This window comes from Zonotrichia leucophrys, chromosome Z (assembly GCF_028769735.1).
Source record: "Zonotrichia leucophrys gambelii isolate GWCS_2022_RI chromosome Z, RI_Zleu_2.0, whole genome shotgun sequence".
NCBI lineage: Eukaryota > Metazoa > Chordata > Aves > Passeriformes > Passerellidae > Zonotrichia > Zonotrichia leucophrys.
This window is the reverse complement of record NC_088200.1, coordinates 24,006,859-24,030,244: the sequence shown is the minus strand read 5'-3', so window position 1 is coordinate 24,030,244 and position 23,386 is coordinate 24,006,859. Positions and strand designations below refer to the sequence as shown.

Genomic DNA, 23,386 nt, shown 5'->3' with positions numbered 1-23,386 from the left:
AACCTTTGCTCAGAGATGACAACCATCTCTGTATAATGAACCCTCTGTTGAGCACAGGCCCAAAACACAGCCCCATACTGGCCACTGTGGAGAAAATTAACCCTACCTCAGCCAAAACCAGTACACTTTGGTATTATGTAAATTGGTCTGGTGTACTTAAAAATTCCAGCTTTCAAATTGCTGTTAACTGTACCCAGCCTTTCTCCATTTTGAGATTATTAAATTGTGTAGTTGGTCTGTAATTTTGCCTTTGTGTTTCATGTTTAATGACATGATGTTTAATTACTAGTCAAAGTCAACTGAAAACCACAAACATTAACATTTCATTCAGATTTGGAAGGCTTCATCCATTTTAAGTATGTGGGGCTTTTTTCTTAGGAATTCAAATGCTCTTCAGCTTAAGGAGTGTGATGTTTTCTGTTGCTAATGGAAAAACCCTTACTAGTGCTGGAGCAGAGCCATTAGACATAAGATGGGGGTGGTTTCAATTGTAAGGCCAGGATGGAGTGGGAGAGGTGGTATGGTAAGAGATGGTGATAACTCCAGGAGTGCTGAAAAAAGATATGGATGGCTAAAAATTAAGCACAGTGATCCGTGACTTAGCATAGGTTTCCTCCCAAGAGAATTTGTTGCAAAAAAGGCAAAGAAATATATTTTTAAAGACATTGTTCTTGGTTTCATTAAATGTATGTGTGGATATTGTGTTGATTATTTGAAGTGTTTTTTGGGATGTTAAGTTGAATTGTATTAAATCACTTGCTCATTACCTTTCTTTATTAGATCAATATGAAAGACAGTAAATTTGCACAATATGTTGAAAATCACATTTCGTCCAATGACTTGAGGGCTTTCGTTTTTGAGTGTCAAGAAGATATGGAGACATTTCTGGTGGAGGCAAGTTGGCACCAATTTTGGAATTTTATCAAGTACTGAAGTAGGAACCCTGGACTTGGGAGTCTAGCGAGTAAATCTGTATGATAATGATAGATACCTATATCATAACAAGTGGATAATGTGTAGTGTTCAAAAATTTTCTTCAGAATTAAGGTTTCCTTAAACCTTAGATTAACTGGATACATGTAGGACTATTAGAAAATGTGGTTTTTTTAGATTGTCTTCTCCTTTCTTCCCTCCTTAAGGCAATAATCACTTAAGTAGAAAATACTGTGTACAAGAAAATGGGTAGAGCAGAAATCTACAAATTTAGTACCAAAATTTTCCACTGCCCTTTGAATAAAGAGGCAGGAAGCATATTTTGTGACATGCAGTGGTCTAAACAGCAAATTAAGCTTGTTTTTTCTTAGTTCTCCTGTCTCCTGAATCAGTGAGAAGATTGTTCCTTTTGAAAGTCAGGCAGATTATGCAAGAGGAAAAAAGCAGAAAATACGGTATTGAACTGTCACAATGTTTCCCAACTACAGTCAGCACAACGGTGTATTTAGTGACAGACTGTCCTCCAATTTTTGAAGACTCATCACTCTTCATGGAAACTAACCACTTTTTTATACCTGAACAGTAGTAGTGATATCTGAAGTTCTAGGGGCGTGTCTTGCTTGTGTGGTTGTGGAACTCAGTTCAAGGCTGCTCAAACCAGCTCAACTGATCTTCACTTATACAAGTAGCTCTTTAGACTGAGCACTTGGCCCTGGGTTTCTTTGATTGCTTTTATTTTCTCTAGCATATAGTGTTTTCAGGGACATTAATAGAGTTTGCTTTTAGAGAACTTGGTTATTTCTGAGCCAAAGTGGATTTGTAAGTTCTTCCAGAGGTCATCAGTTGAAAATAATTCTGACTCTGAATCCGTAATTAATATTTTATTTGCACATGGTTTATTTTTCTGGTCTTTACCAAATAATCTAATATAATCTTAATATAGGTGCGTGATCGTCAGAATCTAAGAGTGAATGCTGTATGTGCGCCTGATAAATCATGTGCTGAAATTTTACCATCCAGACCTATTGAAGAATTACAGTATGTATCTGATTGTATTTGGATTGTTTTAAATGCAGTGGGTTTGTTTTGTTGCTATATATTAGAATTTTTTATGCAAATCAAATTATCACCAGTTTAGTTCTGGGTTAGTGGGACTTCTTTCTGACCCTTCAGTAACTTCAGCTTGCTTACCTGCTGAATTGGTTTGTGATGCTTACTTTATCTCTTCTCCAGCCGATACGGATTTTATTCATATTTACGAGAGTTATTTGATGCGCCTTCTCCCGTGATGAGTTACCTTTGTTACCAGTACCATGTTCATGATGTTCCTGTGGGAACACAGAAGACCAGAGACATGATTGAAAGGGTAAAGTATCTGAAGAAGCATAAATGCACCTGTGGTGTGGAGTTTTATTTCGGAAGTTGTTTGGCAAGTAAACATGGAGAATGCAAAAAATTGCTTTAGCAATTTTATTTACCCTTTTTGTTTGCCTTGTAGAAGTGGGAACAGTTCATTATGGGCTAACATATTGCAAGACATTTTAACAAATTCAGTCAGCCTAATTATTTGCTAAGCCTAATTGACAGAATATAGCTGATACTGCATAAATAAACTGAGCAACATTTTTAGTCAAATATAACTTATCCTGTGGAGGCTTTTTGCTATTTCTGGTGTAGTGGACATATTTTACCTTTATGTATCTTGAGTTATGGTAAATATTTGGTTATTTATAGTATCCTTTTTGATATGAAGCTTGTAAGACAAGCAGCTCTGGTATTTTTATGCCTTCTTTTCTCCTACAGACACATTTGCTTGACTAATATATTACAGCTCACCTTATGGTTTCATCTATTAATTCTTTAGTACTTTGTTTCTTTGTTACACAGGATACCTGTGCAGCATGTTAGGTATCTGAAGTAAATACAATCCTTGTTCACTATGCAGTACCAATGCTAACAATTTTTCATTGGTGTCTCTATTATATTGACAATCAGATTTGTTTAATTAGTTATGGCAATGTACTCCAAAAGTATCTCAACAGTTCTTTGCTTACCAGTCTGAATTACAAGTGTAATGCTGCATTAAACTTAGCATCTTTTTGCAAAGGTTGTTAATAAGTAGGACCTGCAGAAGCTGAAGTTTTTTTACTGTGTTTATCAATCACACTTATTCCTTGTTCTGAAAAGTATTGCCTTCAATAATGCTTTTGTCAGATTAATATTTTTCTGTATATCTTAGGTCACACAGGAAACCAATCTGAGGCAAATTTATACAGCAGAAGAAAGATATGTTATTAAAATATCTGCTTACACAAAACAAACTGTCACTAGTAACATGTGCTTGAAGGATGCACAGTATCTCACTAGTTCAGTGGATACAGAGGAAAGAGGACAGTTGGAAAACCAGCGACAGGTACCAATGTATTTCTGTAACTGTGTATGTTGTGAACTTTTAGCCATTTTATCATGCATTAAGCAGAGTCTCCATATGTTAGTATGGCATACAGTGAGGATGCTGATGTTGCATTTTCTTTTGTTTCAGGATATCAGTAATACGTTAAAGTCATTGGATGCACGTTTGACTGCACTGTTTGAGAGACAGAAACTTCTGGATCTCAAGGACAATAAACTCAGGCAGGAGAAGAAGGCACTTTTAGAGAGAGAAAACCAGAGGAGGCTGTTGGAATCAAAAATTGGTGTGAAGAAGGATAGGTAGGAAACAAGCTATGTTATTTGTGAAAAAATCTACAATATCTATGTTATCATTTTAAAAGCAGAGATATTTTTGTTTTCTCTTAATACAGCGTGCTTTTACCCTTAAAAAGTAACCAGTATTTGAGCATTAGATACAGGTGATAATCAAGACAAGGAAGGTGTTCAGAAATTATGTATGTATCTGAGACAACATGTAGCAATGTTCCAGATGATTTTCTGTAATAAAATCATAGGATTCCAGTTAAATATCACTGCACGTATTTACTCAAATATTAGATTATTGTTCTAACTTTGTAGCACATATCTAGATAATGCCATAGTGTGCATAAATGGTACTAAGTGAGCATGTCAGGGATTGAGTAAGGCCCCAGTTGTGCATAGTATCATTCATTACATATGTTTTGTTTTTGTGGGTCTCTGCAATTGGTTTTTCTGTTGCTGTTTGTTATAAGACGTGAAGTCAAGGCATTTTTCAACTGGTATTTCATTTAAGCACACACTCCCAGTAGGCAGTGTAGACAACATGAACATCCAGTTTGGACCTTTCTTGTTTTAACCTAGGCACACTGTCTATCAATTCTTCTACTGTGTACCTCATAAGAGAACTTTGTTCCATCCTGTCAGTGGTTTCTGTTGATACAGGGCTGTTATTAGTCTCTTGTGTATGGTGAACAAACAGAGCACCTCATCCTGTGCTGTACAGTGCGTGCTGTAGCCCCTGACCGTCTTGATTGCCCTCTGGGGTTTTGCACAGTGGTCCAAACTGTGTGCAGCGCTTAACAGAGAGGAAAAATCACTTAACTTGCCTGTGCTCCTATTCATACAGCCTGGTTTGCTGCCAGGGTGCACTGCTTGCTTATGCACAGCTCATTGTCCAGCAGTGCTTTAGGTTCTTCTTTGTAGAACTTTGCTGCAGTCAGTCAGTCATGAGCCTATAGTACTGCCAGACCCACTGTGTTCGCAGGACAGGACTCTGCATTTGTCTTTGCTGAATCTCTCAAATCTTCTGTCAACTGCTTCCCCAGCTTCAGTAGACCTCTGTGAACAGCAGGCTTATTGCTCCCTCCCAGTAGTTCAGTGTCTAATAACCTATCAGCAGGGCCCTCTCTTTGCTTTTCCATGTGCCAGTGAAGGAGTCCTAAACAGGATAGGATCCGGAACATAATCCTTGGTACTGACTTCTGGACAAGAGAAAACAAACCAAGAGTCGCCATTGAACCACATTTTTTTACCTATTTAGTCTTCAATTAATCCAGACTGTGGTCTTGAAATTCAAATGCATGAGTGGGGTGGGACACAGCACTCAAAAAATGAGAGAAATTCGTCAGGATCCAGCAAACTGAGAGGAAGATGAAGCTTACGCAGGTTAATGCTCCTCCCGCATGAATCCAGTAGTGGGGCTAAGCCTGACTTCCCACTAGACACACAACAGAACACATCTGAACAGCTTATGTGTATGTATTTACACACTGCATAGTGGTCATACAGAGCCACTGGTGTTTGGCTCATGTTTGTACTGTGTCTGAGCAACATGAGATTACCCATAGATATGCACAGGTGCATTGTCTGTGCATATCTGTGGGCAATGTGGATCCCGTTGGCAGCTGGTTCCAGACACTCTGAATCTTCACAGTCAGTACCCCTAGACCTCAGTCTCCTGAACTACTTGTACCTGGAAATGCAAACCCCTGAGGCTGTAGCCCTGCTTCTGTTGGCCTGTAGAGACTGCCTCCCTCGCCTATGTGTGCCTGCATGCCAAACTGGCTGTGACTCCCTAGTTTCCAGTACTCATTCTGTGGCCTTTGTCTCAGAGATACAGAGGTAGCCACAACTCCCCCAATTTGCTCCCCATAGCCAGTATTCCTGTCATCTTACCTGTAAGCACATGCATGCGGCAGCAGTCTGTGTCAGCCAGGCTGATCCTCCAGTAGCCATTTCTTCCTGTGGTGTCACTCTTAGTGACTCGCTTACTGTCTTGGCTCCTGCGCCACTTACTGTCTAGTGTGCTTTGGTCTTTATTAGGGATCAAACACTCTCTTGCACACTTGTACCATGGTGCTGGCAGCAAGGACAATCACATCATCCCATGGTACACTTGCTCTGGTCTCTCCAGCCAGGCGCAGCCATCACAGACAAGCAGGTTTCTCCCTCTGACTTGTGATTTGACTACAATTGCTTGCACTTAGACTTCCAGACATGTGAGTGCCTGAGTAGAAAGCAAGAAAAGAGGGATGAATAGAGTTGAGTAAAAAGTGAATGTGCCACTTGGGTATGGCTGGACAAGGGTAGCAACCAGCCCACTATTTACATCTAATTGTCCCTCTTATCCTCATATTCCTCTGTTTTTCTATATGTGTTATTCTCCAACTTACCTAGTTCCTCCCTTTCCTCACATTTTTTGCCCTCCTAAATATGTAATAGTAAGAGTCCTGTGCTTTTCTGCTGGATCCCATAATGTTTATTGTATAACACAATGTCCAGCACTATGCTGTTCTACAGGAGATGCAGAGGACTGGGCTGGGGGCTGAACAGCTTGGGAGGAGTGTCAGTGACAGCAGCTGATAGCAGCTTTTTGACTGCAGAGGTTGAAGGACTCTTCAGTCAGGGAGAGTAATGTTACCCTCTACAGACTGAGGTTTCTTTTGACACTGAATTGATGACTAGTGAAGCTGGAGGACTTGGCCTTTAGGAACAAAGATTCAGGGCACTCTCTACTGAGATAACAGCAAAATTGTCAGAAACAAGACGTCTCCTTATGTTACATAATTACTTTTTTATTTAGATATCTTCTATATCATAAATAGGAACACCATTTTGTCTCCTCTATATAATTTTTACACACTGCTGCTTCAAAAAGATATCCATGTGTTCATGAGCTTCAGTGAACAATTGGTAACCCTGGTGAACCTTCACAGGACTTGGCCAGCAGTGAGGCTGCTCAGCCACGGTGACAAATTTGAGTTACTCAGTATCCCACAAATACACTGTGGCATGTTTGGTGCATTCTCAGTACTGCTAATGCAAACAGAAATGCCCATTAAAATGTGAAAGAGCCACAAAACCACAGGGTTTCCAGATGAACTGCAATCAGTGGAGAATAAGTGGTTTCTTAAAGAGGAAAGAAGCTGGAATGGTGGTGTGACTGTCTCTTTGCCTGGAGAGCTGTTGCCAGAGGTTGTGCCACCACTTAAATTAAGGTAGGGGACTGCTGTTGGAGTCACAGACAGGCATGTGTTCACTCATTTTCTGTGTGATACCCCTGTAGACTTACTTGACATGTAAGTAGTATTTTCAGATACTACTTTTGCATTTCAGAGCCTGAAATTACATGAGAGCTGTATCATTGCCTGGAAGACTGGAGTTTTGGTTTATTTCAGTTACTTTTTTGGTTTGTAACATGACCTGTAGGTGTGGTTCTTAGGGACATAGTTTCATGAAGAATCTGGCAGTGTTAGGTTGGTGTTTGGACTAACATAGTTTCGTGAAGAATCTGGCAGTGTTAGGTTGGTGTTTGGACTAAATGATCTTAAGGTCTTTTCCAGCCCAACCAATTCTGTGATTCAGTTGTGGTGCAAGAAGGCAACCCTCCTCAGTCCAAAGGGGGCCTTGGGTGTTGACTAGTTTGATTGGTTTCACACCTGGACACTGGTATTGAGACTGTCCTGGGACAGGGTGTCCCTTTCTCTGAGTCCTGAATTTGCAGTCTCATCTGCTCCCATGGCCCTGTGCTCCTCTGAGCTTGTGCAGATGGGCATTTCATGGGCTCATGGCTCATGTGGTAGGCCTGGGTGTAGCCAAGATGCAGGGTATTATTTGGACTTCTGGCAGCTTCCGTAGTCTCTTTTATATGTGTGGAGGTGAGCTTCTGTCGGGTACCCTAACAGGAAGCTAAAATTGACGTAAGTAGCAACGGCTTGGTCTCCGTCACCCCATTATTTTACAGTTGATTCATGAGGTATGGCATGCCCTTTGTAAATGCTTGATGAATCTCCATGATCACCTTCTCCATTATGCCCCTAGAATTGCTTCCTGAAGGAACTTGTTTTACTGTTTTCTCAGGGATCGAAGTGAGAATGACCAGTTTGTAGTTTCCTGTATCATCCTCTTGGCCTGTTCAGCAGTTTTGAAAAATCTCCAAATGCTTTGCAGCTCACTAAATATCATGGTTCCTCTTCCATGTTCCAAAGCTCTATAACAAGTGAAAACTCTGTTTTTCTTCACTGAGACGAGGATATAGTTATTTTTTGGCTAGACTATGTAACAAGAATTAAGTAAACTTCCTTAACTCACCTGTGTTGTATTGTTACAAAGAGATCTTAGAAGAAGAAAAGTTCATTCCTTACACTGATTTTCTTTTTCTCTGTTTTGAAATTTACAGAAGTAAAGGACTGTGCTTGCACAATGGTGCTGTTAGTGGCCAAAAGTGGAATTTCTTTAACTGCTACTTGTTTTGTCTGTTGTATTTCTTTGATTTAAAGTGCATAGACTGGGAATGCCTCCAGTATGTTTGGAATGTTTATGATTATAAATTATTGGTATGTCATCAAGTGTAGGAATGTTTGTGTTTTTAGTATGATTTATTTTTAATGACGATGAATCAAATATTGATTCCTCCCATAGTTTAAGACAGCTGGAACAAGATGCTATTGACCTAGAGATGGAATTTCAGCTGGCAGATGTAAAAATCAAAGAAATAAATAAACAGAAAGCAGAACTTGTTACTGAACTGATGCATCTCATGAAGGTATGTATTTTTAACTTGGTATGTGTTCCGCTTTTGTGAAGAGTCCAGTTCTTGTAATTTAAGTGGGAAGCCTCCAACATTTGTTACTGTCAGTGTTTTTAAGCTAGCTTTCCTAATTATTGAATAATATTAACTTTTTCCATTTTTCATCGCCTAATTTTTTTTAAGTCTGTATTTCTGATAATTATTTTGAAATTGCTTAAGAGAATTGTAAATGAACAAACTTTTTCCTCTGCCCAACTTCATACTGTAGAAATTTTGTGTTAAAATGACAAATAATGAAGAACCTTAGCTCACCACTGTAGTCAGATGTTAGGACCCTCAAAATTTCATCTTGTAGATCCCCTAGGTCTACAGTAGAAACCTTTTTCCCATCCGTTAAGGGAGAGGATTAATTTGTATTTATGTGCTGATCATAAAGACATGATAAACAGTTGCTTTCAATGGCCTAATTGTAGCTACCCTTTAGACAGTAAACAATGAGTTGATGGTTTTGAAGCCTCTGGACTGTTGCTGAGGCTGACTTGTTTGAAAAAAGCCCAAACGTTTTAATGTAAATGTCATGAAACCAGGTTCTAGTGATCATTAAAGTCTGTTATGTAACTGCCCAAACACAGCCTTGTTTAGTTGTCATGTGCTGTTCCAATTAAGACATGAGATATAAGGGTTTCTGTGCAACTTGTCAGTCAACTGCAATGTCATTACAAGATGTGTATGTCTTTTGTGTTTATTTTTGACCTTTTCCCTCCCTGTGTGGCATATGATGTCCACTGATATCCACCTGTTGGATTATTCTCTCTGAGTAACATTGAGATGGCCTTAGCTCTTACATTTCGCATGGTAGTATATAGTGAGAAGGTAAAGAGAATGGGGCGAGGGAGGGTTGATGTAAAATTGTGGGTTGAAAGTAGACATGTATATGTATCTACATATGTGTATTTATATCTATTTGGTGGAAATTATATATGTATCTGTACATACTTAAAAGTACATGTGGACTGTACCTCTTTAAGAACTTGGGTCTCCACTTTTCATTGAATTTGACAACAGTATTGATGACCTGAGCACAGTGTGAAATTGTATGCTATGACTAAAAGGATGGGTATTTTCTAAAGTAGTGATTATTATATCAGTTTTGAATCTGGTGAAAAAAACCTACTTTCTTTTCCTGTGTGTAGAGGATCATACCATTGAACGTCATCAAAGTAGATCTAGCTTGTCAGATGACCAGAGTGACTGCTAAGAAGAACAGACTACAATCAGAGCACAAGGCAGGAACTGTACAGCTAAGAGCTGCACAGGTAACAGTATTTATGGATATTGGGATATCTACTATGAAAATGTCTCATTGGGAAGCCTTTATGTTGTTGAAAAGGATGTTTCTCTTTGTTTAGAAATGGCTGTTAGTAATGCTAAATATTTAGCCTTGATTTCTGTGCTTTGACTTCAGCCTCTTCATTTAAAGCAGAATACTAGCTTTGCCATCCTCAGTTAAGACAGCTAAGCTGCTGTGAAAATGTGCCACTTAGTCATCTTATCCTGGATCCTTTTATTGTAGTAAGAAATGTGTAAACTCTTCTTTGTATAACAAAGCCATGAACATCATGTCAGTAATGTGTATTGTTGCTGGGAAACTCATGTAATGTTTCTAGTTGTCTCTGCACACATCTTCATCATTTAGGGAGAAGCTTGGGCTGGTACATAGTTAGATATCTGGTCAGATTGGTAGACAGGATTTGTGATTTGTAACATTCTGATAATTCTTAAAAATTGCCTACTTCCTAGTGAATGGCATGTGAGTAAAGTGGAGTCCCATTGGGGCCCCCTCAAGAAACCAACAGGAACATTGCCACATACTTTCTAATATATAGAAGAAATAAGGAATCAAAGCTTGTGTATTTATATTTGTCTAAATTGTATTTTGTATGTGGGCATTGACAGTAAACTGGCAAAGTTGAGTGAAAATTGAAAATTGACTTGCTGAATTGTCAGTGCATTTATTAGTACATGCTTGATATTAACATCAAATATCTGTTGCTTTCTAGTTTTTCTGTCACATACTGAAGTTTCTCCTGCCAACTGTATATTTTCCTTTTCACTGAAGAATTTTACTTACCATAATTTGGATCAGGCATATTCAATCTGTTGAATATTGAATCTGTTTCAGATTTTAAGTGCCTACAGATCAACTTGAACTCTTGTTTCATGCAGCTCTGCAGACCTCCCTTCAAGTGGGAGCTCTTTATACAATTGAGAATTGATATTCCCCACTTCAGTTGATTCAGAATTGATTTGGGCTCTGAAAATGATCAAATACATAAAATTTACGCTTCTTGTAGGAAAAAAGTATGGGTGACTCTCACAGGATCTTTTGCCTTCATTATCATGTCAGAATATTTCAGATGAAGCCATTTGACTTTTAAATTTGTGGGATCCAAAAAACTATTACAGGGCATATGCGGATATCCAGTGGAAGGTAACTATTGTACTGTACAATACCATTTATGCTAATTCAGTATAACGTGAAATCTTGGCTGGAAAGAAGAGGGGGGATGTCCTCCCTTTACTGTTTTATCTGTACAGCTCTGATGCCAGTCCTTGCAACCCTCCTCTGCAATGGACTTCATGAAGTAGAAGAGATGATCTAGAAAAGGCCTCTTCTAAAAGTTTTCCAACCTTTCTGAAAGCACCAACTCAGTATAGAAAAATATTTTTACAGTTTGTTTGTGGAGATTGTGAAATGCTTATCTATAATGCAAAGATCTTTTGTGTAGTGCTTAGTGGAGAGGGAGGGAAGAACAGGGTTTTTTTGAGTTTATAGTTGCTGAGAACAGGTAACTAACTTGTGTGAGATGATCACAAATGATCATACCCATTATTACCACTTATGTTGTATTTAGTAAATAACAATCAGTTACAGTTACAGAAAGTAATGTGAGTGACTGTCAATGTCTATGCCCTATTTTTAAATCTGTGAAACAAGTATTTCTCTAGCTGTGTGATTTCAAATGAAAACTGAATTTTTTCCACCACTGGAGGGCTCCTATATTTAGCTGAAGTACACAACAGTAAAACTTGGGAAGATAACTCTTGAATCTACAGGCACACTTATTAAGCTGAAAGAAAAGAAATTTAGCTATTTCTGAAGAACTTGGTTTTGATCCGTTTGCCTTGTATCTGTTGACTTGATGAGCGGAGATGTATAATGAGTTTTGGTTAGTTGAAGCAAATTGTTTTGATATTTTAATAGTCTGGTTTCACCTACTTTTTCTGTTTCAGATGTTGTTTATTGCTAGTGCACTAGAGTTAGCTCTGGAAATCCACAACAATACTTAAAAAAAAAAAAGATAGTGGTGATTTTTAAAAATATCTTTTAATATTTCTAACAGCAACGTTTTCATGAACTGGATAATAAGAGGCAATATCTTTATGACAAGTGCAGGGAACTGTTGGAACGGGCTCAACACATCTGCAGATTGCGTCCAGATCAAGATTTTCCAGAAGAATTTAAAGTTGTATGTACAAAAAGAAAATTTCATGCATCTCTTGAATTTCTGACTTCTCCTGCAATGTATTTTTTTTTGCTAGAAGGCTCCTAGTAAAGGATTATGTGTACTTCTGTTACTCTCATTAGCCTTTTAAACCACCTTTGCAATAGTGCTGAAATACCCTTTGACTACTACTTTGTTTTGTGCACAGGGGAGAGAAATTTAGACCTGTGACTTCAATTGAAATCCAGAGTCTTGTGTTCACAGAAATAAAGAGAGGCCATATTTTTCTACCTTCCTGCTCTAATGGAGCAACATCAAAGAACTGAGTTCTGAACCCAGCCTCTCAGGAGTATTCATTTGCATGACTTATCTAGCATAGTCCATGTCTTACACTGAATCTCAGAGTATCTGTGCCTGCACACTTTAGGCGACTGAAGAGCAACTGATAATGTATCTTAATTATGTAACCTTCCAACCTTCTTTCTCGGTCCAGAATAGTTAGTGGGGGAATCTTGCTATGTTAAATCTTGAGTATCTGACACCCTGATTAAAAGTAACAAAATAGTTTATGGTTTATCCAGTTGTTTTTTTTTTTTCTTAAGAAAACTTGAGCCCTTCATTAGTATTGCTTTGTAACATGTGCAATCCTTTGTCTTGTAGGCTTTTCAGACTCTTCCAGACACATTGGAGGAAATTGATGCTTTTCTGAATGAAGAGAAAACCAGGGCTTCCTGTTTCACAGGCCTCAGTAGTTCGGTATGTTCATTGCTTTCCCTCCCTGTCTACCCACATTGTACTTGTTTCCCACTTTCTGCTAGATCTTTCAGTATAATAAGCTAGACAGTATGAACAATGTGCTGTAAATGCCAGATTCTGCATCTACTCTGATTTAAAGTAGGTTCTTTAAAAAAAAAGATGTTGCAATAATCTGAGAGAAACCAAGCTGTACTGTTTCCTTGCTTAAAATCAGAAATCTGTTTTGTTTAGTGTGCAGTGCAGTAGTCTGCAGTTATGTTTGAGCAGTATTGATGCAGTGTGTTATTTTTACAGTCAGAGTTACAATTAGCAAATATTTTGCTGACTGCTTGCTTTTTGTTCTGGCAGGTTGTTGAAGAATACAATAAGCAAACACAAGAAATACAGCAGTTAACAGAGTATCTAGAGGAAAAGAGAAATGAGTTGAATAACTATAAGCAAAACATTTCACAGGTAATAGCTCAAGTTACTACTTTTTCATTATTATAATTCTATGTTCTTGTAAGAGTGTAAGGACAGAAATAAATGGTAACATTATAATTCTATGTTCTTGTAAGAGTGTAAGGACAGAAGTAAATGGTAACATTACAGATTGTTTTGAGTGTAAATGGAGATGCTAACTTCCCTAATTACGATGGTTTTTTCAGTGTAAATGCTATCTCCAAGGGAAAATTCAGGCCTTAAATTGATTTTACATGGATATATCTGTTTTTAGGTCAAAGAAAAATGGATAAACCTCTTGAAAGTGATGATTGAACAAATTAATGAAAAGTTCAGTAAGTTCTTTAGTTCTATGCAGTGTGTTGGTGAAATTGATCTTCATAAGGAAAATGAGGTATGATTGATTTTTCATATAACATGCATATTTTCTTGCATAATGTTTTGATCATATATTGCTAGAGAAAAAAACCAACATGTCCTGTGGATATGTTTTTTTTAAAAGCACTGAACTTTTACTCAACACTTTCAGTGTACTAGAACAGACTTATCAGTCTGATTGAAGGCAAGTGAGTCTTTATCCAAATGACTAGGACTTCACCTTCTCGCTTTTGAAATCGGCCTGCAACTTACAAAGCTTGGTTAGAAACACTGTATTTACTTAGCTGTTACTCAGATTTATTAAGCTCATTATTTAATTCTGAATTTTCAGCCAACTTTTGTCCTTTATTATCATCTAAATATTCTGTTATTAGGCATTGAATTTATTTGCTTCTACATGTAGTCACTGCCGGAGTCTGAGGGCAGTTATGTGTTCTGAAAGCAGCTGTCATTTGGCCCATCCTGTTGCCTTCTCTGTAACTTTTATAGGTAGGGTTTACCTCTGGTGAAGAGTTTAAAGCATCAGTAGAACCTGGGGAGAGGTATTCAGTGCAGTGAACTGGAGAGGGAAATTTGGTAGTTCGTTTTAAATTGATCACTGAAATGATGATGTCAAGATTCTCATATGTTAACACATAGACTGCACAGTAGTGAAATTTAACACAATTTTTTTCTGACTTTTTTTTTTTGTTATAATTTACTCAAGCAGCTTTTCTTAAAATAACAGTGGTAGTTATTACTTAGGGCAGAAGAGTGACTGGTAAGGCTCTTTATATGAACTACATAAAAATGTTTACCTGTAGAATAGTAATATGAAAAAATAGAGCATTAAAACACAGACTTTTCAGGTCTTTTGACAGTTACCTCGACAGATCTGTATTACACAAAAACTCTGTTTTGGATAAAAGTAGGTTGAAAGAGAGAACACAGAAGGAACAGTAAAGCTGTTTAAAAGCAAAAGGCGTGTGGAGTGCCTTTCTGAATCTCTTCTTTGGAAGGTCTTGCTTTTCTATAGCAAAGATATCACAAATAGTTTTAAGAGATTAGCTAGCAGTACTGTGCCAGTGAGTAACACTTCTTTCCTCAAGGAATCAGTGGCTACAGTCTAGAAGGGTGAATAATCTGTTCTCAAGTTTGCACTCCTTGGTGTTCTCTGCAGGAGAATCTTTTGCCTTTCCTGTAGAAAAGAAGAGAGAGACTCTTGAGGTTGACTTACTTTTTATTAGAGATATTTCTGTGACACTGAAGTTCAAGCCTCTGTTAGTCTGCCTTATAGGAATCTCGAGGTCTGTGGATGTCCTTGGTGACACTACCTGCTGTCACCATTGGATAATAAGAGGAATTGGACATTAGGAGGAACTTCTTTACAGAAAATGTGATTAAACATGGAGTGTACTGGGGAGGGAGGTGATGGAGTCACCATCCCTGGAGATGCTTAAGGAATGACTGGACAGAGCACTCAGTGCCATGGTCTGTTTCCCAGATTGGTGTTCAGTCACAGGTTGGGCTCTGGTCTTAGAGGCCTCTTCCACTGGGTTCTTTCTTAACGTTCTAGCAGAAGCCTCTGTTCCTCTGGGAACAGTCTGACTTCCCTTGGTAACACAGTAGCCAGTACTGCTAGCTATGATAACATTCACATTCCTCGATTCACTACAAGGAGTTTTGAGCATCATTTTTGTCAGGTTTTGGAAAATCTCTCAGTTATACAAACGGGTATTCAAAATACACAACTGTGTGGCAGTTGTCAAGGTCTGACTGATGCCATTGTGGCTGTGTCTCACAGCAATCTTTTTCATTTGGTTTGCTAGCCTTATTTTCACTTTTTCAAACCTACTTTTGCCAATGCATCTGAAATTACAGTGCGCTTAGGGACCTTAGATTCTGGGGTCTATTTCTCCTTATGTGAAATTGTAGTCAGAACAACTCACAGAATAACAAATCAGTTGGAAGGGCTCAGAAGGATCATCAAGTCCAGCTCTTAAATAAATGGCCCATACAGGGATTGAGCTCACAACTTGATGTTGTTAGTATCATGCTCTGACCAACCAAGTGAACTCAGTGGCCACTGAACACAACTTCAGCAATCCTAGAGAGTCCTCTGGAGATTTCTTTTTCATCTTAAGCATGAATGCATTTCATTTTATGGTCCTTTTGAGTCACATCTGTTATCGTGATACCTTGCATCATTGGCTGAGGCTGCTGCCAAGTTTCACTTTCCTGTTAAAGAAAAGCCAGCACTGGAATCCTTGTGTGTAGTTTTCCCATTGAAGTATAAAAAGGAAATGGCTGTCCTGCATTTGGACAGCAGTGGTTGATGGATTTTGAACTGCTTGTACTTAAACAGGTTCAGATGGGTACACAGCCTACACACACACCATTACTCTACTGTTCAAATTGATAGTATCCTAAGGCTTTTTTTTTTAAATTAATGGGATTTATAGGGGCATTACTTTCTTCTTTTTCTGTCTCAAGATTTTTATTTTCTTCTTGATGTTATCACTGCATATCAAAACTTTTCTTAACAGGAATTAATAAATCATGGTCATGAAAAGGAAATTCTGTAACAAAAGTAGACATGGAGGAAAAGAATAATAAGGAAAACAAATGAAATAGGATTAATATATATAGATGAACCAGAATTAATATCTTGATTTTAAGTTGATCCTGAGTAGTTTTGTACATTTGTGCATTTGTCTAAATGCCCTGTAATTTGCATGTCATTGTAAAATAAGCTATAATAAAAAGAAAATTAGTTTTAAAGGTACTGGCTTTCACAGGAGGAGTATGAGAAGTATGGAATTCGCATTAGAGTCAAATTCCACAATAGCACTGAACTTCATGAATTGACTCCGTATTATCATAGTGGAGGTGAGAAAACTGTTTCCACTATGTTATACCTGATGGCGCTGCAAGAACTCAACAGATGTCCCTTCAGGATTGTTGATGAAATAAATCAGGTGAGAATCAATGGTGTGGTATTGCTCTTTCTGTGTACAGATGCTTATGACATAGTGGAGAGAACAGACTTTTTTTTTTTTCTTTTCAGGGAATGGATCCAACAAATGAGAGAAGAGTTTTTGAAATGGTTGTGGAAACTGCTTGTAAAAAAAGGACATCTCAGTACTTCCTCATTACACCAAAGGTGTGTGGCAGAAAATTAAATAGGAAGTGTAAAGTGTAGGAGAATGGAATTTGGTGTGATAATACACAATATAAACACTGTATAACTTACCTGTGTTTTACCTAAGAAATTTGGATTAATGGACAAATACTCCATTTTAAGGACAGTCAGGCAAGAATTCAGACAACTTAGACCAAGGCTCATCTCAGAAGCCTGCTCTGGAGTTGTGGCCCCCACTGGAAGTATCATGTGTTAGCCACCAGTGGACAGGGTTACCATGGAAAAGGCTGTAAAAGGTAATGCCTCTGTCTAACACAAAATTCAGACTGTAACAGAAACTAACTTCCAGACAAGTCAGATGAGGACACTGGAGGAGGAGCAGGCTAGTGCTGCTGACATCAGAACTAGAGGAGTCCCACATGATTACTTGAATAATTTTCCTGTATTAATGTGAGATTTAGAGGCCCAGAAAAGATGAGATCTGTGCTCTGAGAGTGACCAGTTTAATGGTACTCCTCAGTCAAAATTTAAATAAAGGCAGTTAACTTACTAGTCATGCAGTGATGCAGTGCCAAGTCTTGAAAGGGGTAAATAAGGTGGCTGTCCACCTGTGCTGTTAACAGAGACTAATGTTATGTTGAGCTTGATCCAAGACAAACTGGAGCAGTAAATTTTACTTGTACACCAGGGAGGCAAGCAGTCAGTAAGTGTGCTGGTTTTCATTAAACCACTCCTGTATCGCTTTATACACTGTGTTTTAGAAAATCTGGCTGATATGTCCTGTTTTTTCAGTAAGTAGCAATGGAAGGGTCTGAGTAAGGCCCCCTCATAGCATTTACCTTACTGGAAGGAGATGGAAGGTAATGCTTGCTGTTCCTTCTGATCTTGCAGTATGTTTACCGCCCTGCAGTTTGGTAGTTTCCTGACCACATTACTTCTTTGTTGCTCTGTGTTACCTATTCCCTTTTGTCTTCTTGTGATTCTTATTGAATCAGATTTTCCATGCACTCTCCTGCTTAGAGAGACAACAGCATGATCTGGATGTTGAAAGATAGCTCAACTAACTAATGCTTCCCAAATTTAAGGAGTTGCAGAAAATTGCTGTCTGGGGTCCAGAGTTTGTTGTGAAAGTTGAGTCTGTTGTCAAATTACTAAGAATAGAGACAGGCAAAATTTGAGTCTGCAGAGCTAACCAGAAAGATCAAAATTAAAATGAGAGAGCATAATTTAAAAAATCTCCAAACTTTAAAAAACCAAAAAAAGTCAGCATCATGGTAATAGGGAACTTGAGGACTATGTTGCAGCATTATTCAGCAACAAGAGACAGGGTTATGAAGAGGTGGCTGAAGTGCCTCCTTCCCTCTTTCCTCCATAAGCAGGTGACGTGACAAGTTGCAATAGCCTGTCACAAGAAAAGTTAGTGAGAGAGCACATTGTGTAAAGGTTGACTTGATTGAGAGTGTTTGTGTGGGCTGCATCAGAGGATCATTAAAAAGGCTGCACAGGGTGGGCTGAAAAAGCCAGACTCTACTCTTCATGGCTTACCTGCAGTTCCTGAGCCCCTGCTATGTGTCACCACTTACTAGAAAGTGTGACAGTTTGTCTAACCAAGCCAAGTTCCATGTGTGTACCCAGTGGATACAGGAAAAACTGCAACCCTGTTTTTCACTGTGTTGACACCTCCTGTGGTTGTATTTTTAAGCAAGCTGCAGAGGGAAGTGGTATAATTTATTATGCAGTAAAGTTGATTGGGAATACTGTATTTTGAGTAGTTGTGATCTGCTGTCATAGTGAGTAGATGAACTGAATATGTTCTTAGAAATGGGTTTGAAAATTAGTATTTTTAATACAAATCTGGTGAAACATTTTGTTTATTAAACATAAAAATAACTCCCATGTTGGGAGTTAATCCTTTTTTCGCTGTAAAGTGAAATTCTGAATAATCTTAGGTTAGGTAAATTTTATCAAAACCAGGATTCATTTCAGTACAGACAAACAAAAAATTTGTATTTAAGTGAGAAAAATCAACAACAGCATCTGGTGTAATGCCTAAATGACTGGGCAGAGGGAAGTGACAAGTTGAGCATTAGTTGCAGGTAAATTGTTCAATGTCATCCTGAGCACTGCTTATAATCTGTGGTTTGCATGACATCTTTGTCTGCTAGGCTTGTGTTTGGCACAGTCTGGATTATCGTAAGTATCCAGCTTTGGCTGTTACACTTCAGAAAAGTAGTACAGGCGCTGGACTTACTCCAGAACGTAGCAGTGCAACTTGTAAGTAATTTTTTTGATCATTCTGAGTTTCCACTAATGGAAATTGCTTAGCTCAGAGAAGGACAAGGCTAAAAAGAGACATAGATTTACTTGGGTACAATTACTGTCACCTGTCCTGCCCTGGGGAAAAAAGGGAAAAACATTATTCTGTGCCCACAGTGGAGTGGAGGTATTCTCTGGATACAGTAAAAAAGCAATGAGGTCGATGGCAGCAAGAAGGTGCAGATTAGATATGAAAATTTTCCTCTAATAAGAATAGCCACGCATGGAAATTGGCTGAAGAGTGAGTCCCTTTGAGGGGGTTTCTTGGAACAAATACACTTCATTTCTCAAGTTGTAATCCTAGTTTAGTGATATTTTTGAGATCTCAGGTTTTTCATAGATCTTATTCAGCTTTTTTAGATAATGGGGAACATCTAGCTATTTTGACTTTTGTTTCTGTGTTTTTCACCAGCTCCTGCAGAATCTCACTTACAATAACAAGATGACTGTACTGCTTGTCTACAATGGGCCTTTTATGCTGGAGACATGCAAATGGAACCTAAAGCGCTTCAAGAAACGGCAACGGCGCCTTTCATGCATGACTTAATCTTAATTCTACAGAAGTATTTTATATATCTTTATTGAAACATCTGGCTTTCAAGAATTCAGAAATTGTCAAAGAGGAAAACCCTCAAAAAAATTGATGATTGTGAACTTTGGTTCTTATAACTTACACAGATGGATGGATTTGAAATGCATGGTTTTCTTTTTCAAGTCTTTCATAGTGATCACTTTCTCCAGATAACCTACTTTTCTCAATTGTAGGTGTAAATAAAAAATTTCCTTTTTTTTTATATTCTGTCAGCTAATGCAACATCAGAAGTGCATGTAATTTTTCTAGGTTATCCTGGACTTATTCTGTGACTGTTGGTTTTCTAGAAGTTGGGGATATTTTTCCAAAAATTGGAATTTGCTTTTGGTAAATAATTTTGCTTTACCTCAGATGTAGGTATTGTCCCATTTCCCTATTGAAATGCTATTTCTTAAAATTACTTCAGGTGATCTATAGAAAAAGAGTGGTTTGTAATGGTTTGTTTTGTAAAAATAAACCTGAAATAGGAATATAATATATTCATATTATTATATGAATATATTATTGTTGAGGAAATACTTTGTCTCAAAATTAACAAATAAATATAGTAACATTTCATTTTGTAGTGCTCTAATGATAAGGTTTTCTTGCAAATCTCTTAGCAAGGAGACCAACAGAATTCCAGGTCTTCCTGAAACAGTGAGCCTAGTGAGTTTGCAGAAGTAAAACTAAGCAATATATAACATCTTGTGTGTTCATTTTTCTAAGTAAAACTTCATACATTTTGGGTGATAGAGAAAATAATGCTGCAGATTTGACATGTAAGTTTAAACCCCAGGAGGATTTTACAAGGGGTCAGCTGCATTGGAGTGACTGTACAGTCAATTGCTTTTCAACGGAAAGCCATAAAAATGTTTAATAGGAGTGTTGGCCATTTATGTTAAGCATATGGAAATGTATATTACAACAGCATCTTGAAGACCTAAAATAAAGTTCTGATTATTAAGTTAACTATTAAATAAGTAAGATTCAGCAATTTGGTATCTGCTTTCAGTGGATGTTTTTCTTAACAGCATCCTGCAATTAACTTTGCTAGTTAAACTGGTATTTCAGGCTTTGATATTCATGCATTCAAAATAAAATAACCCACTACAAAATAAGAGCTGGAATCTGGCAGGTTTTAGTTATTAAAGAGGAAGTATTGTAACTGTTCCTTTGAAAGATGAGCCCTCATTGCAGTACTTTGTTGTTACTGCAGGCCAGTGTTAGTCAGTGGAATTGTGTGACTGTGAAATGAGCTCCTGGAGCAGTTTCTGTGATGATTAGTGTCCCAACACATGTACTGAACAGAAGATACGAAAGTGTGGAAACTCAGGCTGTGATCTAGAGTTAATTTGGGCACCAGAGTATCTTTGACATAATTGAGGCTACAGGCTTGTCTGTCTGTCCACTGTATTGAAAGCTCTTGGTTTTAGAAGTAGTCTTCAAAATTTTCTGTTACTGTTTGTTTTCCTATCTGATTGTTGTTTACAGTAAATAGTTTTTATCTCTCAGCCTGTGATCTTTGCCTTTTGTGCCTCCAGTTCTCTCCAGCACACACCCCCCCTGCAGGGGGAGGGATAAATTGAACAAGAGAGTGGTGTCTGGTTTGAAGAGTCTTGAGGGGGCAAAAATTGGGGAGTGCCATTCCTAAACCAGAACAGATTGGCACAGTGTCTGATGGGAGGTGTCTGACAGAAGAGCTACAGCATGGGAAGCAGGGGAGGGGGAACCTTGGTGCTCTAGCTTCTCTGTAAATAACTGAGCCAGAATTATTATTTTCACTTGTTATGCACTAAAACACAGTGTCCAAAATTACTTTTCCTAGAACTTTTTGTAATGGAAGCCCTTTTCCCCTCCATACCTTGCTAATTAAGAATAAAACCACGATTAAGTACACTATAATTTGTGAGAGAAAGGATATGTGGAAGTGAGTTAACTCCTCCTCTGCTCCAAAAAACGTTCTTCACCTGCTCCTGCCTAAACATCTGAAAAGCACATTTCTATGCCATTGCACCCAGACTAGGCTTCCCAAAAGCCGAGCCTCTGGGAGGCTCATTGATACAGTGTCCTTTGCGTGTTGCAGTAGCTTGGGTGAAGGGCAGTTCTTGTAGCAGGGGCTGATCTAGTAGTTGTTATAACCTCGTTTTACTTTGATGCTAACTTCAGCCACTGACAAGGCTGAACTAGTAGGGAGAGGGGAGGTGAGTGCAGAAGGACAACATTTTTAGCCACTGAAAGCTTTTCAGACATGACTGTAGCAGTGTGGAAAGCCAGCAGGGAAAGCATGGAAAAATAAGGACCAGTAGCAACAGTAGAGGCAGAAGTAAGAGAGGTGAAAATCAGCACTAGAGCAGCCTATCAGCCTCTCCTGTGGCTCAGCTCTTGCCAAGTGGTGTAATCCTCTGACACCAATTCCCATCTTCATGCTTTCCACCAAATTCCTCCGCTTTTTCTCCACTAATCTGCTCCTTGGTTACTCTTGGAAGTAATTCCCCTGTTGTCCAGTCTATCTTCTGCTGATTTGTTACCCCAACTAGGCCTGTGGGGTTTTTTTGTCAGTTGTACTGGTTTTGGCTGGGATAATTTTCTTCATAGAAGTTTGTATGGGGTTATGTTTTGAGTTTGTGATTAGAATGCTGTTGGTTACTTACATAGGGGTGTTTTTGGTACTCCTGGGGAGTGCTTTGCACTGCATTTTTGCCTTTTCTGTTTGTCGCGCTGTCCTGCTAGCACAAGAAGTTTATAAGAAGCTGGGAGAGGGCACAGGTGGGACAACTGACCAAAGGGCTATGTCATGCTGTGTGACATTGTCCTCAGCAGTAGAACCTAGGGGAAGAAGGAGGGTGTTTGGAGCTATGTCTTCTGAAGTAACAGCTCTGTGTGGTGGAGCCCTGCTTTTCTGGGAGAATAGCCGAACACCTTCCTGTCTGTTGATGGGAGGTAGTGGATGACTTCCTTGTTTTGCCTTACTTGTGCACACAGCTTTTGCTTTCCAAATTAAACTGTTTTTATCTCAACCCAGAAGTTTTCTGACTTTTACCATTCTGATTCTCTGACCCATCCCACAGGGGGAGAGTGCGCGTGTGGCTCTGAGCTGCTGCCCAGGATTAACCCACAACAACAGTGTGTGTTGGTCTCAAAACATGGTGTTGCACTTTCATTTCTGCATCCAGAGCTAAATGAGATCTTGACAAGTATTTTCTCTTGTTGTGTATTCATAGAAGAGCAAGTTGCTTGCAGACTGACCTCTTTGGAAAGCATGGTGATGAGAACATGGCAAGTTAGCTGGAAAGGAATGACAGACTTCTTTGGGGATAAGAAGCCATGCGTAGAGGTGGACAAAGTTGATTTTGCAGGAAGCAAGACGAAGGGAAGGGATGATAACTCAGAAAATGGTGGCAGAATATTCCAAGGAGCCATAGAAAAGAACTGAGAACTGAAGAGTGCACAGGTGACATGTGAACATGAACATGGACGGTTCAAAAGAATCTGGATCATGTAATTTAAAGGGGAAAGATGTCCAATTCCCCCTTCCCAATTTGTAACCAAAGACTGTGAACATTACACAGCATGACCTTAACTGCAATCCATTGACAGTGGTTTACCTCAGCTTGGGTCAGGTAATAGGTTTTCATGGACAATAAAGGTTTTTTTGGATGGTTGAGTTTTGCAGGTTTTTTGTTGTTTGTTTTAGTGGCTTGGGGTTTTTTGTGGGGTTTTACTTGTTTTGTTGGTTATGTTGTTCATTTCCCTGAGGAATTACAAACATGGTGCAAATCCAGAGCAGATGATCAGTACAAGGAGTGCAGCGACATCTCAGATACCACCAAGAGTACCAGCCTTGCTTTGTCGTCCTGCGGTGAAGCTTAAAGGACTGTTCAGGTGAAAAGCCACTAATACTACAGTTTTCTGTGGGC

General features: G+C 38.6%; 1 protein-coding gene across 3 annotated transcripts in view; it reads left to right on the top strand.

Annotated features, from left to right (window-relative positions):
• SMC5 (structural maintenance of chromosomes 5) overlaps positions 1-23,113 on the top strand; it is a 43,366-nt gene extending 20,253 nt beyond the window's left edge. The window contains exons 11-24 of one of the 3 annotated variants that reach the window (XM_064735859.1): positions 781-894; positions 1,877-1,971; positions 2,167-2,299; positions 3,173-3,346; positions 3,476-3,645; positions 8,269-8,392; positions 9,571-9,693; positions 11,830-11,907; positions 12,544-12,639; positions 12,988-13,092; positions 13,355-13,474; positions 16,236-16,415; positions 16,505-16,600; positions 19,308-20,045. In XM_064735859.1, the coding sequence (XP_064591929.1) occupies positions 781-894; positions 1,877-1,971; positions 2,167-2,299; positions 3,173-3,346; positions 3,476-3,645; positions 8,269-8,392; positions 9,571-9,693; positions 11,830-11,907; positions 12,544-12,639; positions 12,988-13,092; positions 13,355-13,474; positions 16,236-16,415; positions 16,505-16,600; positions 19,308-19,442 (1,743 nt within the window). In that variant the 3' untranslated portion in view covers positions 19,443-20,045. Of the gene's footprint in view, positions 1-780; positions 895-1,876; positions 1,972-2,166; positions 2,300-3,172; positions 3,347-3,475; positions 3,646-8,268; positions 8,393-9,570; positions 9,694-11,781; positions 11,908-12,543; positions 12,640-12,987; positions 13,093-13,354; positions 13,475-16,235; positions 16,416-16,504; positions 16,601-19,307; positions 20,046-22,690 lie in introns of those variants that run through there. The other 2 variants (XM_064735858.1, XM_064735860.1) reach the window with 2 other exon arrangements.
• Positions 23,114-23,386: the final 273 nt, after the last annotated feature.